At 46.2% G+C, this 15,476-nt stretch overlaps 1 protein-coding gene across 1 annotated transcript; it reads right to left on the bottom strand.

The window, feature by feature from the left end:
* Positions 1-4,256: 4,256 nt before the first annotated feature.
* LOC130402501 (uncharacterized) lies at positions 4,257-14,880 on the bottom strand. The gene is made up of 4 exons (XM_056606696.1): positions 14,734-14,880; positions 13,375-13,994; positions 10,981-11,047; positions 4,257-5,045 (listed from the first exon to the last, which is right to left on the bottom strand). The coding sequence occupies exons 2-4, from the start codon at positions 13,974-13,976 to the stop codon at positions 4,257-4,259; spliced, it is 1,458 nt and encodes a 485-aa protein (XP_056462671.1). The 5' UTR covers positions 13,977-13,994; positions 14,734-14,880.
* Positions 14,881-15,476: the final 596 nt, after the last annotated feature.

The raw sequence follows: 15,476 nt of genomic DNA, 5'->3' as shown, positions 1-15,476 counted from the left end.
CACCAGTTGAACTCACGGATCGGTCACCTCCGATCCTCCCTATAGTATTTACGTGTCGGGCGTTGGCTTCCAGTTGTGAATGAATGTGCCATAAAGTACAAGGCTATAATCAGACGGCACGTGTTTAGGATACAAACACAGCATTCCACCACAGCGTCACAGGCAGACGGCCGCCACGCACCTCAGCACAGAGACCTACTAACGTCCAGTGGCGTCTTTGCATTAGGGGCCAGTGGGGCACGGCCCCACCAGAGAACGCTGCCGTGCAGGGCACGATTATACTTTTCTTTTTTTTTTTCAAAAATGTCATTGAGCATAAGTTAATAATACATTAATTGTTAATAATTAATTACATGTCCGCAGTTTTAATTTGATGAACGCAATTGTTGTAGTGTAGTAGTTGTGTGTGAAATAGTTCGTTGCTCCGTCTCGTCTGTTCCGCTCGGTGGGGCCCAGCCGAGATGGCCCTGCCTGCTGCAGTGTAGAAAACTGGTGCTGTTACGCGAGCAAGCGCGTGCGCAGCGCCCGCTTCTGTTTCGGCGGTGGGGCCAGAAGTTTAGGGCCCCAAAGCTCTTCTCATTGGCTGATTTGTAGAAAGGGCAGGGTTTACGGCGGGAGCCGATCAGATCTTGCTAGCTGTTACAGTTACAGTTACTGTTACAGTAAATAACAACAAATGGACGTTTCTATGGAGTTAGATTCATGCCAAAACCCCGCACACACGCAAAACGTGTTTTGCTCACGCATAACGATTCACACGCACACAAAACGTGTTTTACTCACGCAAAATGATTCACACACACGCTCAGTGTGGTTTGCAAATACAAAACATCATTCACAAACTAAAGCATTTTGCTTCAGAAACAAATACAGTATGTTTTACACAAAGTACAAAAAAAAATCCTTCAAGTACACAAAACAATTCTACAAGTACGGAACACGAAAGCTGCATGTGGATCGGAATGCATTTGCGCACGGATCGGATTGCATTTGCGTGAGGAACAGCAAGGCGGAAAATTAGTGCCAAAAGTCACGTGACAAATAAATTTCCTGTTATTCACACTACACAACAGCAGGAGGCGGTGTTGAGTCAGTTTAAGGCCGCCAGGACGATCTTTTTTCTCCCCAAAATCTTTATTTGATGCCAAAACAGAGTGGCGACACTTCCTCACATTGGACTCACCTGTTGGCCGCTCATTTTGTTCAATTTAATCTCCCAAACTAGCTTTTCTCCGTGTCGTACGATTCCGTGACAAAGGGGCGGCAAGTCGCATAGTATGGAGTTGAATCCACACACGTTTGGCCGGCATCAAATAAAGATTTTGGGGAGAAAAAAGATCGTCCTGGCGGCCTTAAACTGACTCAACACCGCCACCTGCTTTGTGTAAAACATACTGTATTTGTTTCTGAAGCAAAATGCTTTAGTTTGTGAATGATGTTTTGTATTTGCAAACCACACTGAGCGTGTGTGTGAATCATTTTGCGTGAGTAAAACACGTTTTGAGTGCGTGTGAATCGTTATGTGTGAGCAAAACACGTTTTGTGTGTGTGCGGGGTTTTGGCATGAATCTAACTCCATACGTTTCATTCATTAAATGATGAATCGTGTTGAGTATCTGTCTCATGTGAGATTTAGCACTTGAACAGAAGTTGGAGATAAAACGTTTGGGACCCAGGGGCGCCGCTAGGGATTTTGGGCCCCATGAAAATAATCTTTACAGGGCCTTCTGTATTATAATTTCATCATCATTAGGGGCCTCTCTGGGCCCCCCTCCATCATGGGCCCCTATCCGTCTCCTTTACCCCCCTTTTCGGCACCCCTGTTGGGACCACATCGCCCGACGGATTTAATCATTATTCAAGAGGGAAAGGACAAGAACAGATCGGTCAACCAGGAGTGGTTCAAGCGGAAAAAAATGCTTGTGTTTCACCTCAGCCACACAAAGGACACCAGACAGCACTGTCCTTAAAGCACAGGTAATTACCATCTTAGCCCAAATTTACTTAAATTTTCACCCAGGATTATCCAGGTCTGAATAGGCAACCACTCTTCAGGCTAGATTCATTGTTAATTGTACAGTATGGTGGCCTGCAAACTTAATACAACTTAAACCATACTTCTTCTTTTTTTGGTATATTGTAAGTGGTGGCTTTGTATATTGATTGCTGTGTAAAGGGTGTGCGCCGTTGTGTTTTTATTGTTGCCACGTTGTTGTTTTCTTGAGTTTTGATATTGTGAGATCTTGAATGCTGCCATATGGTGGTGCTATTGCTATAATAGCCTAATATATGTCGTCAGATTCGCGTTTGAGTGATGGCATTATTCAGCTGCCATTTTGGTCACCTCTGTCACTTGCTACTGTTTTTGTTGTGATGGTAGTAATATTTCTGGATTGCGTTATAATATTTTCCTGCATGGGCCCCACCAGAGTTTCCAAACCAAAATCGCCACTGCTAACGTCCACATTTCTCCTGCTGAGGTAAGAGTGGAAAGCTGTGATATCCCCAGAAATGCTCTGGACAGAGGAGGACCACACAGGACCACTGTGTGTGCGTGTTTGCGCGTGCGCGTGTGTGTGCGTGTGACACACACACACACACACACACACACACACACACACACACACACACACACACACACACACACACACACACACACGTACACACACAACATCAGTTGCTCTACACACTCAAACATATTCGGAACGATTCATAACAACTCATGTTATGAACATCCAATATCACCACAAACGAAACCTACCAATAGCGTATTCAAAGCTGTTGCAAGTTGAAAAGGAACACAACTCTGCACCACCAACCCCTCCCCCCCACCCCCTCCCACCCTCTAACCCACCGCTGCACCCCGCTGTCAATCTACCTCACCCGTCCATCAAACGCATCACAGCTGGAGCTTCGGAGACGGTGTAATTGCCCTTGACAAGAGGACATGCACCCTGCCTGTACAGCACAATGGCTGCTGCTGCTGCTTTGAACGGTGATCAACGCACACTGATTGACACTTTATATGTAATCCAGAGGACGCTGTTGTTTTTCTTGTATAATATTATCCTTGTTTGTTCCCTCTGCCTGTCTCGGTGTTGTGTGACGTCAACACTCGTGAGGGCCTCTTTCCCCGATTTGTTTGGCAAAGAAGCCGTTACATCGCTCTATTATAGCAAGACTTCTGCTGATTTTCAAAAAGGACTCAAAACTTTTTTATACCAAATTTATTTTTATAAATTGTTTTTAGGAATGACACGATGAAAAACACAATTTCTTTAAAATTCAAATGTATCAAAAAGCAGAGCTTTGGCCGAATGGGGCAAATCTTTTTCATATTTTTAACCTCAAAAACAGGTGTGCTCCCACTTTATTAATAGCAGCGATGGCAGGGCATTTGCCCATCCATAGGGGTTGGAGCCAGGGCCGGCGCTCTTCATAGGCGAGCTAGGCGACAAATGCGTTGGGGGCGCCCTCTGGTGGCGCCCTTAATTAGTAAATTAAAATATACCACGCGAACGGAGAAGGGAGGGGGTGCGGGATCAACTGCCAGTGCGGCCCGAAACCGTCATCGTAATGCGCGGGACAATGCAACGATGACTTTAATTTACGTTGACACGTAAATTAAAGGACTTGCATATGTAGGTTACAGATACAAAATATCTGTTCGCTACAATCAAGCATGGCACGTTGTTGTCAGATGACGCACTGCACACGTGATTAGCGCATAGCGTGAAGGACAGTTCAAGCACCGGAGAAGACGACCCATCTACTGCTTGAAGTCAAGAGAGAGAGATGATTCGTGTTTGTGTTTCCCCGGCTTCGGAAAACAAATGAAAGGTTAAAACCAGAAACTTTCCATAGACTGCCATCGCGGTACAATGATCGATCTCTGGTAGACCAGTGGCTTATTGTTTTGATTATGGACATTGAGACGCCAATCGAGATGCTGATGCAGAAGGATCACCGTGTCTGCAGTGCTCATTTCGATAAGGACGACTTCATCATAGAGAGCATAGACATCCCATATCAGCACAAACAACAACAATAGCGTATTTAAAGCTGTAAGTGACGAAAAACCTACATCGAATGCCTTGTGACCTCCTAATCACCAACCAACATTCTCGTTCTTATTCGACTGTTTTCCTTCGCGTTTCCTTTTATGCTTCGGACCAAACTTCAGACTCCAAACTTTTTTAAACAAAATTTATTTTTATAAAATGTTTTTGGAAATGACACGATGAAAAACATGATCTTTAAGAATCAGACTCCTCCGACCCCTCCGACCCCCCTGACCCCTCCGACCCCTCCGACCTCTCCGACCCCTCCGACCACCCCGACCTCTCCGACCCCCCCGACCCCTCCGACCCCCCGGACCCCTCCGACCCCCCGGACCCCTCAGACCCCTCCGACCTCTCCGACCCCTCCGACCTCTCCGACCCCCCCGACCCCTCCGACCTCTCCGACCCCTCCGACCCCTCCGACCCCTCCGACCTCTCCGACCCCTCCGACCCCTCCGACCTCGTGATCGGAGCGATACACTTGACTATCTTGATGCGGCTGGGGTCCCAGACGCAGTCCTCCTCCAAGCCGCTCTTCGTCATGCCGCAGTCCGGGGGACACCAGGCAGTGTCGTAAGACTCCTTGAACCGGCGATCGTGCCAGTTCTTCTGGCGAGGATGGCCCTGGTAGTTAATCGCAATCACGTTCCCCACGTTGACCTCAACCATTAACACCACCCGCTCTGAGTCAGGAGTTTTGATGGGATACCTGCTGGCCTTTTTCAGGTCACAGCTGAGGTAGACGCCACGGCCCAGCATCCCGTCCGCAGACTGTTTGAATCCATCGCGCTGGATGGCCGTTGCATTGGTCCAGGTGGTGCCGTGGTACATGACGTAGGTCTGATCGCAGTTTGGCTGTTCAGGGCCAATTCTGTCTAACCCATTTCGAAGGTGAAGGTCAGCGTACTCCAAGGACTTGAACAGCTGATGGTACATTTTATGAATAGGAATGTGCCTGCAAAACACAATCATAGCCGTTAGCAACTGTTGAAGGAAACAACACAAGACGTTGCCTTGCAGAGCAGATGTTAAACAAGTACAGTATAGACAAGAGTACAAAACATGTGGAGGTATACTTTCACTTTTGAATAATTTCTCTCTCGCCAACAATTATTTTTATTTAACTGACAACAGCAGGGATAGACAGGAATTCGATTTTTTTTATCTCTGAATCCACACAAGCACGAGTGGACGCACACGCCTACACAACAAATGAACAGCCACACAAAGACACACACACACACACCTCTGACCGGCAAGGATGACCTTACTGTTAAATAACAAAAGGGAAAAAAAATATATAATAATAATACTTACAAATAATACTACTACTAAAATATATTCATTGATAATATATAGAATGGACCAAATCCCAACGACGTAGCATAACGTAAAATGAAATGAAAATACAGTGAGGAAGGGGGGAGGGAGATTACTGAGCAACTTCCGTAGAAGAAAAGTGCGCAATTTTTTGATGTAGAAGTTCCCTGACCCGGGTCGTATGACTTTTTTCCAGTTTAGTGCAGGACATGAAGTCCCTCATCCAGGGAGAATACGAGGGTGGGGAGACACCTTCCATGATCACAGTCTGATCTATCAAATCTTTCCATTTCTGTGCAGAGCTCCTATTGCACTTCTGCAATAAAATATCCACTTTGGATTAACAGGCTCGATTGGCAGATCGTCAAGACGACACGAAGAAAGTGCCGTGGAGCTCACTCACTCTCTCTCTCTCTCTCCAGAAAGATTCTGGAGGAAAACACAACTTTCTATTTTGGCCTACCTAAGAGTCATGTAGTTCTGTATGTGGTCTTTTAATCTTTTGAATAGTGTTTTCCAGACTACCGTAGATTTTACATAATTGCCTACACGTTTAATCAAAACCAATGCTATGCACAAATATTTGCCCCCGCAATGCAAAAGAAAAAAACAATTTCTGGCGCCAAAATAATACAGTGACAGATAACTTACCCGTGGGTTAAACCAGACCTGCTCAGTGTGTGGGTAGAGTGTGAATGACTATAACTGGGTTGTTCCTATTATATGGCTCATAACAGTGTGGCTTGGAGTTTTGTTTCACTTTCACATCACTTTCTTTTCCTCGTCAAACTTTCGAACAGGATGCTCTCAGTGGAGACGGGGCAGAGGAAGCAGACAGAGCCACAACAGGGTTCAACGTCTTTGTTTTGTCAAATGCAAAGCAAGCATGCAGTAGCAGTCACTGCTGGCAATTCAATTCCAGTCTTCTAAGCCAAGTTCTCCTCGACAGTAATAAAATATGAATAAAATAAAGTAAAACTAACAAGAGTGATACAATTTTCATCTATATTTCCAGTAGTATAGGATAGTACCTAAGTTCAACGTTATTTTGTGCGTGTTTGTTGGGGTGATCACAGTGCAGATTTCGATAGTCTTCGTTTCTTCTAATCATCGCTCTCAATCTCTAATCATTTAGAAGCTGTTATTACACCTTTCCTGTCCCTTGGCTCTCAGGCCGTAGTCGGGCAGCACAGGGGAGACGTTCCTTCCAGGGCCGATGTCCTTTCGGGGGTAACACCCTTCACTATAACCGGCAGTGGGTCTGTTTATAGGTCGGAAGACACGGCCTCGGATTCTTGGCGTTTGGTACTTTATTTAACAGTACACGTAACTCGAAAAACGCAACCAGACTTGTTTAATTCCTCCTATAACTCCCCTCCCCTGTTGCGCTCAGCTTCCTCTGATCCCTATTCAACCCGGCATACAGACTCTCATCTCAGTTCACTCAGTGCCAGATTGTCCTATGTCATCCGTACTAGACTCTCCAGCGTTTTCCGGACTGATTCCCCGGTATCGACCCTGCCTGTCCCCGACCTGCCTGATCTGTCTCTGTCCCGGTGGTCTCGAGCCTGCCCTCCGCCTGCCAACAACAGATTCTGCCTGTGCCCTGCCGGATATCTTCATGTGCGGTTTCTCCTGGTCCAGGTTGGAGAGGGCAGTATATAGGGTGAGGGAGATGGCGTCCTCTGTAGACCCGTTTGGCCTGTAGGCCAGGGATGGGCAACTGGTGGCCCGCGGGCCGCATACGGCCCGCATCCTCACTCAGTCAGGCCCGCACATAATTTTTATTTAATAAAGAAAAAGAAAAAAAAGAATCGAGTTACAGAGAACTTAAGAAAGAAGAAAATCAGAGTATCTGTTCATAGAATTCAAAGACAAACCCATGTGTCTAGTTTGCTTAGAAGTGATATCAGTCATCACTTAAGTCGCAACCACAACTACTACAACTGCCCTGAAGTGAATATCACGCTTGTTGGGTTTGAGTCCATTGAGTTGTTGCACTTAATGTTGGGCCACTGTTTTTCAGTTATGTGACATCATTGAATGATGATGTATGTGAGCCCTTTGCACTGATCAAAATACTAAGTAATCATGTGGCTGTTTGAGCATGGAAATCATGAAATAAATGTATGTTGGTTCAATCAACATACCATACATAGTTTATGAATGTGGAAGATTTTGTAGGTAGTGGCCATCCCCAAAATGCACCAGAATACAGGAGATCATATCCAACAAATTCAAAAATGTGTAGCTTCTCTCAGTTTACGTCTAGTTGAAGTCACATGGCCCTTCTGATGGTGATGATGAAGAATTGTGGCCCTCTTTATCATGAAAGTTGCCCATCCCTGCTGTAGGCGAACTGTAGTGGTTCCAGGGAGTCAGGCAGTGAAGAGGTGATGTGGGTTTTGACCAGCAGATCGAGGCACCTCATGATGTGAGTGCTACGGGCCGGTAGTCATTTCACCTGAGGGTTTTGGTTTTCTTGGGGACGGGGACAATGGGCTCCTTTTGAGACATGTGTGGACTACAAACTGTTGAAGATGTCCGTGAATACATCTGCCAACTGGTCTGCACACACCTTCATTACTCTTCAAGGGATAATGTCCAGGCAAGGGGGTCATTTTTTGTGCCAGGTACTCTTTTCTGCTTTTTGCTGTTTTTAAAGGGGACACATTATGAAAACAACACTTTTCCTGGGATTTGGGATGTTGTTTTTGGTCTCTGGTGCTCCCACACGCATACAAACTTTGGAAAAAGTCTGCACATGATTCTTTGAGTGAGATATGCATTTCTGAAAGCACCCCGCCTACAGTTACCAAACGAGCGAGTCCGTTTCGGCGCCCACTCCTACGTAGGAAGGGGGCACAGTTGAATATTACCTCCCACTTCCCCCCACTAGCCCAGCTCCGGGGGTACAATCCCTTTCTCCTCTATGTCTCCTCCTCCGGACTGCCGCCGACGCTTCGGCGGCAGTCCGGAGGAGGAGACATAGAGGAGAAAGGGATTGCACTCCGCTGAGCTGCCCCCGCCGGACTGCCGCCGTCGAAGCCGTCCTGGCCGCCACCGGCCGTCCAGCAGCTCCGGCGGTGTACTCCGGGAGCTGAACTGCCGCCGAAGCTTTCCGGCTGCTCTGGCAGGGGTACTCCGAGAGCTGAACTGCTCCGGCGCGAGGAGCTCGGCGGCAAGTCCGGCAGCTCCCGGAGTACAATCCCTTCTCCTCCATGCTGTGGTTCAGTCTGACAGCTCATTGGTCAATGGACAGGAGCTCATTTGCATTAAAGCTACAGACACCAGAAACAGCGCATTCTGAAGGGACTTTAATAGGGGGGAATAGCGGTAGGCGAGATTTCTTTCTCCTAAAATCTATTTCCAGCAAACCGCTTCAAAAATATATTTTCTGGAACCTTAATACTATGTTTACTTGTTGTGAAAACACCATAATATGTCTCCTTTAAGGATTTACACACCTCTGCCCTATATGTTTCCAGTGGACAGGGGTCCTCATCCATTTGTATATCCACAGGAGCGCTGTTATCCCCATGCGTGTGTAGCCGAGCTAAATTTAATTTGATTTTGTTTTATTTTTTATCATTGTTCATACCTTTTTTATTGTGAACTCCACCAAATATTGGTTCCTAGTTGTAAGTTGATTTTGTTGTTCCGTATGGCATGCCTTTTGTTTCCCTGGGGAGTGTTTGGCGTTGCACCTGTGTGTCTAGCGTCAGTGAGCGCTGATGCACGGAGCTGGTGAGTTCCGTTTGTGTCTCTCTCCGTTAGATTTTTATGTTAACCCCTTGTTTGTTGCCCTTGAACGGCTGTGGTGGTTCACACTGCTTTGCGACGTGCTTTTAGGCACGAGAGAGAAACTCTGGTGCGTAGACAATTTAATTGAACTGTTGGAAGGGTGGATTTTGATTAACTCGTAACCTAGCTTGAGCCGGTGGTAGCTTAGTTTTTTCCCGCCTTGATATTTCAAATGCGGTTGTTTTATCCGGTATGTGTGGTCAATTGTTTGCTTCCTTTGTTTTGTAGAGTGGAGAGTGATATCCCGGATTGTGTGTGACGCCCGTGTTGTTTTGTCTCCTTTGGAAAGGTATGCCTGTTATGTGTCTTTGTTTATGGTAAAATATGTAAAATGAGTGTGAGGAAAATGACAATTCTCTATTATATTTTATTTCCTTTATTAGTGTATATATTTAATATACTGTCTTTTTAATTAATTTATTTGAGATCATTTTATGCTTTGTTTACATTTTTATAATTTATTCCCTACATGTATTCATTGAAAGTCACAGGATATATTAAGCTAGCGTGAGTGAGTGAGCGCTGATGCACGGAGCTGAGTGGAGAGTGATATCCCGGATTGTGTGTGACGCCCGTGTTGTTTTGTCTCCTTTGGAAAGAATAAACCTCCAGTACTCGACTCCTGTGTGTGCCTCACTCAAAGATACAAGACACAACGCAGAAAGACATCGGTTACACGTGCGTTCTATGTGTTCAGCGCATCTGGGAGAGATGCAGACAATTATAATATATTATAATTGTATATATAATATCACGGCCAACAGCTCTGTCGCCTCCGGATGGCCGTAGCGTGGGGAGCTCTCATAGGGATTGGGCTTCTCGGGGTTTGTTTACCTGCATTGCTATGGTTTCCGGTCTTGTGTGTTCCAACGGTTTATTAGGTAGGCCCATCTAATACATCTCTGTCTAATCAATGCTTCATTTTGTTTATGTCAGCTGAATTTTGTTACAAGTTGAATGCAAATGAGCACTGTTAGCATTCCAAAAGGCACAAGCTCTTACTTTGTCTGTTTTCAGTCTGTGTTCTTAGTTTTATGGCACATAATGATGGCATTTGGGCTTAAAAAGCCAAACATATATTTTTTCGTCTAGACCAATTGATTTTGAAAATGTACAATTTCCTGATACTAGAAGCACTTCTGATCAGATATTAAAGAGATTGAATGCAAACAAACACATTTGTCTGTCTGCCGCCCCGGGCAGCCGCCCGGGGCGGCTGCCCGGTTCGCCCGTGCCTAAAACCGCCACTGGTCACAGTGTGGTATGGTAACTGCTCCGCCTCTGACCGGAAACCACTGCAGAGGGTGATGAAAATAGCCCAACGGATCACCGCTTCCTCTCTCCCCTCCATCGACTGTCCAGACAAAGCGGTGCAAGCGTAAGGCACGCAGCATCGCAAAGGACAATTTTCATCCAAACAACTGTTTACCCTCCCTCCTCTGGAAGGCGGTACAGGTCCCTCAGCACCGGGACCAGCAGGATCAATCAATCAATCAATCAATCAATCAATCAATCAATCAATCAATCCTTTATTTAACCAGGTAGAAATTCATTGAGATTATATTCTCTTTTAAGAGAATGCACCATGATAAAATAAACAGAATCAAGTCACATAAATTCCCACAAACCACACTCAGCACCAGTCATTGTAAAGTACAAGATGAGGGACACGACTATGTATGAAAAACGGGAAGCATTATCCCTCAGCTCCTAGCCTGCTGAACCCCACACCCCTGTGAACTTCTGCGGGGGTACTTGCTGTAGGTTTCGTTGACCCCCCCCGCCCTCCGCCCACTCGGTGGTCCCTCTTCAACAGCGGGTCGTGAACGCTCCCCTGCTCCGTGTGCTGCTGCGAGGTGCTGCTGACGAGTGGAGGGAGAGAGAGGGGGTGTAGTAGTAGGAGGAGGTGGAGAGGAGGAGGGGGAGGAGGAGGAGTAGGGCATTTGGCAGGCGCGTTAAATGAGGAGAGCTGGGGAAACTACAGAGAGAGAGAGAGAGAGAGAGAGAGAGAGAGAGAGAGAGAGAGAGAGAGAGAGAGAGAGAGAGAGAGAGAGAGAGAGAGAGAGAGAGAGAGAGAGAGAGAGAGGGAGGGAGGGAGGGAGGGAGGGAGGGAGGGAGGGAGAGAGAGAGAGACACAGACAGACAGACAGACAGACAGACAGACAGACAGATAGATGTTTCTACCAATATGAATGAAAAAATACGCTGGTTTATAAAAGAAGAAACGACATCACAGTCAGTGCTATACATGCATGAGTAGGGATGGAAATTGATAAGAATTTCACGATTCCGATTCTGCTTATCGATCCGATTCCTTATCGATTCTCATTGGGTGAGAAAATAAGTATAAATGTGTTTGTTTGCATTAAATCTCTTTAATATCTGATCAGAAGTGCTTCTAGTATCAGGAAATTGTACATTTTCAAAATCAATTGGTCTAGACGAAAAAATATATGTTTGGCTTTTTAAGCCCAAATGCCATCATTATGTGCCATAAAACTAAAAACACAGACTGAAAACAGCTAAGTAAGAGCTTGTGCCTTTTGGAATGCTAACAGTGCTCATTTGCATTCAACTTGTAACAAAATTCAACTGACATAAACAAAATGAAGCATTGATTAGACAGAGATTTATTAGATGGGCCTACCTAATAAACCGTTGGAACGCACAAGACCGGAAACCATAGCAATGCAGGTAAACAAACCCCGAGAAGCCCACCTCTATGAGAGCTCCCCACGCTACGGCCATCCGGAGGCGACAGAGCTGTTGGCCGTGATATTATCTATACAATTATAATATATTATATACTATTATATATATAGAGCTCCGGGAGTCGCAAACTGCAACAATCACTTTCTCCTCCATGCCGCAGTTCACCCGGACTGCGGACTTACCTGAACGCTGAACGCTGATTGGCTGTTACGTTACACATGTCACTCAGTTATCACTCTGTTGAACGCTGATTGGCTGTCATCACGACAAAAACTTGTCGCCGGTTTTCTCCCGCAAAAAATTCGCCCTTATACGCGTCTCTACGTTCACTTTGTATGGGATCTTGTCGCCCCGTCGCGTTTGGTGTGAACGCACAATGCGATTCTTCCTCGGCGGCGACATGTTTGCTGCGTTCTGAACCAAATCAAAGCAGCGTGTGTGTGACGTCACGACGCATTTGCCGCGACCGGAACCGATAAGCGGAATCGTTAAGCAGGCTTGTTAATGATTCCAAGGAATCGGTTGACTCGGAACCGGTTCTGAACAAGAACCGGTTCTCGATTCCCATCCCTATGCATGAGTCATCCATTTTCTCGCAAGGGACTGCGGGAGCAAGTCACAACTTTGGCGTTGCAAGGGGGCCCATCGAAAATCTAAACTTGGAGGGGATGTTAGCCCTCCCCCTTACTCTACCTTAAAATGGCTTTCGGGACATGACTCGCTGAGCGTGAACGCACAACAGCGAGGCGTAGGGATGAGATTTTGCTAGGAGCAAAGAAACGGGATTCGGCCCTACTGCCGTCCACCTTTCTCCTGCTGAGGGTAAGAGTGGAAAGCTGCCATATCCCAGAAAGGCTCTGGACAGAGGACCACAGGACCACTGGGCGTGTGTGTGTGTGTGTGCGTGTGTGCGTGTGTGCGTGCGTGCGTGCGTGCGTGTGCGTGCGTGTGCGTGCGTGCGTGCGCGTGTGCGTGTGTGTGTGAAAAAGGCTAAAGGCCTTAAATGTAAATAAGGATTCAAATGAAACTGCTGATGAAAAACCTACGTAAAATGCCTTGTGACCTCCTCCTGATCACCAACCAACATTCTCGTTCTTATTCGGCTGTTTTCCTTTGTTATGCATCGGACAAAACTTCGGACTCAAAACTGTTTTTTACCAAATTTATTTTATAAATGTTTTTGTGAATAACAGTGAAAACATGATCTATTAATATTTCAACTGTATCAAGAAGCAGAACTTTGGCCGAATTAGTTCAATGTTCTCACATTTTTACCTTCAACATAAGGTGTGCTCCCACATTATTTATAGAAGGGGTCCCGGGCATTTGCCCGGCCATAGGGGTTGGAGCCAGGCCTGCTTTATCCTGCCATTGGGCCCTGGGGCTGAGAGTTTTCGTAGGCCCCCTGAGAGGGGATCTTACAATGAAGATGTGTAATTTATTTTCCGACATTTTGCCGTTGTCGGCCGTTGTCGACTAGGCAAAAATAGAATAAAGAAATAATAAAATGATACCAATGCCCATGATCATCATCGCCCCTGGGGCTTCAGCCATAGACCCTGGGGCTTCAGCCACGGTAGGCCCTTGCATTAAGGGGGCCGGGGTTGGAGCGATACACCTGTCTATCTTGATGAGGTTTGGGTCCCAGACGCAGTTCTCCTCCAAGCCGCTCGGCGTCATGCCGCAGTTCGGGGGGCACCAGGCAGTGTCGAAGACCTCCCCGTACCGGTAATCGTGCCAGTTCTTCTGGCGAGGATGGCGCTGGCGGTTAATCGCGATCACGTTCCCCACGTTGACCTTCACCCTGAACACCACCCGCTCTGAGTCAGGTAGAGCAGGGTCGATGGGATACCTGCTGGCCTTTTGCAGGTCACGGCTGAGGTAGACGCCACGGCCCAGCATCCCGTCCGCCGACTGTTTGAAACCATTGCGCTTGATTGCCGTTGCTATGGTCCTGGTGGTGCCGTGGTACATGACGTAGGTCTGACCGCAATTTGGCTTTTCATGGCCAATTTTCTCAACTCCAAACGGAAGCTGAAAGTCATCTTCCTCCCAGGAGTAGGACTGCTGTTGGTACATTTCTAAAGAGGAATGTGCCTGCAAAACATAGTCATAGCCGTTAGCGACTGTTGAAGGAATCAATACATCAAGAGATGTTGCCTTGCAGAGCAGATGTAAAACAAGTACAGTCGTATAGACAAGAGTACAAAACATGTGGAGGTAAGCTTTCACTTTTGAATACATTTCACTCGTTAAAATGTATTTTTATTAAGCTGAAAACAGCAGGGAAAGACAGGAATTCGATTTTTTTTGATCTGAGTCCACATATGCGCGTGTGCACGCAAACGCCCACACACCAAACAAACAGCCACACAAAGACAAACATACCTTTGACCAGACAGGTCAACGAAGTAGTATATTAACTGAAAACACACTGAGGAAGGGGGGAGGGGGATTACTGAGAAACTTCCGTAGAAGAAAAGTGCAAAAACCTTTTTTTGAAGTTATTCCCTGACCCGGGTCGTATGACTTTTCCCAGTTTACTCCCTCATCCAGGGAGAATATTAGGGTGGGGGAGGCACCTTACATAATCACAGTCAATCTTTCCATTTTGGGACAATGTGTCAATGTAAACTAAAACAGAACATTCTTTCTGGCGGAAAACACAACTTTCTATTTTGGCCTACCTAAGAGTCATGTAGTTGTGTATGTGGTCTTTTAATCTTCTGAATAGCTTTTTCCAGACTACATTTTACATTGCCAACCTACACGTTTAATCAAGAAGGATTTTATGCACAAACACATTTCTGGTGCCAAAAGAATACAGATAACTTACCCGTGGGTTAAACCAGACCTGCTCAGTGTGTGGCTCGAGTGTGAATGACTATAACGGGGTTGTTCTCGTTATATGGCTCATTACAGTGTGATGTGGCGTTTTGTTTCACTTTCATTTCCTTGAAACTATTTTTTACTCCCAACTTTGTATCACGAGGAGGCGGGGCAGAGGGAGCAGATAGAGAAACATCTGGCTTCAAGGTCTTTACTGTGGTCAAATGCAAAGCAAACATGCAGTAGCAGTCATTGCTGGCAATGAGATTCCAGTGTCCTAAGCTAAGTTCTCCTCGACAGTGCAGGTAGCAAGTAGATACAATGAATTGAGAATAAAATAAAGTAAAACTAACAAGAGTGATAGAATAGTTATATATACCTATGTCCATAGTGCCTAGAGTTATTTTGCGTCACGGGTGGCAGGCAGGCAGGTAGGACCAGCAGACAGTTCAGGTAGGACCAGCAGACAGTTCAATAAAAGGATAATTTATTAAAGCAAAAGGCAAGGAACGCGAGAACACGGGTGACGCGGGTAACACAGGTAACACAAAGGACACAACTCACCACGAACAGGAGGGAAACCTCACCGGACATGGGGAGGAACAAGACAGAGATACTAAAGTAAAACAGGAAACACACCAAAACAAGACAAGGAAACCGACAGACCATGACAGTGCCCCCCCCCCCCCCCCCCCATCCCCTCAAGGGTCGACTGCCAGGCGACCCACGACATGCAAAAAAAAAAGAAAG

This window comes from Gadus chalcogrammus, chromosome 2 (genome assembly GCF_026213295.1).
Source record: "Gadus chalcogrammus isolate NIFS_2021 chromosome 2, NIFS_Gcha_1.0, whole genome shotgun sequence".
In the NCBI taxonomy this organism is placed as follows: Eukaryota; Metazoa; Chordata; class Actinopteri; order Gadiformes; family Gadidae; genus Gadus; species Gadus chalcogrammus.
The sequence above is the reverse complement of the archived record's forward strand: the minus strand, read 5'-3'. Positions and strand labels throughout refer to the sequence as shown.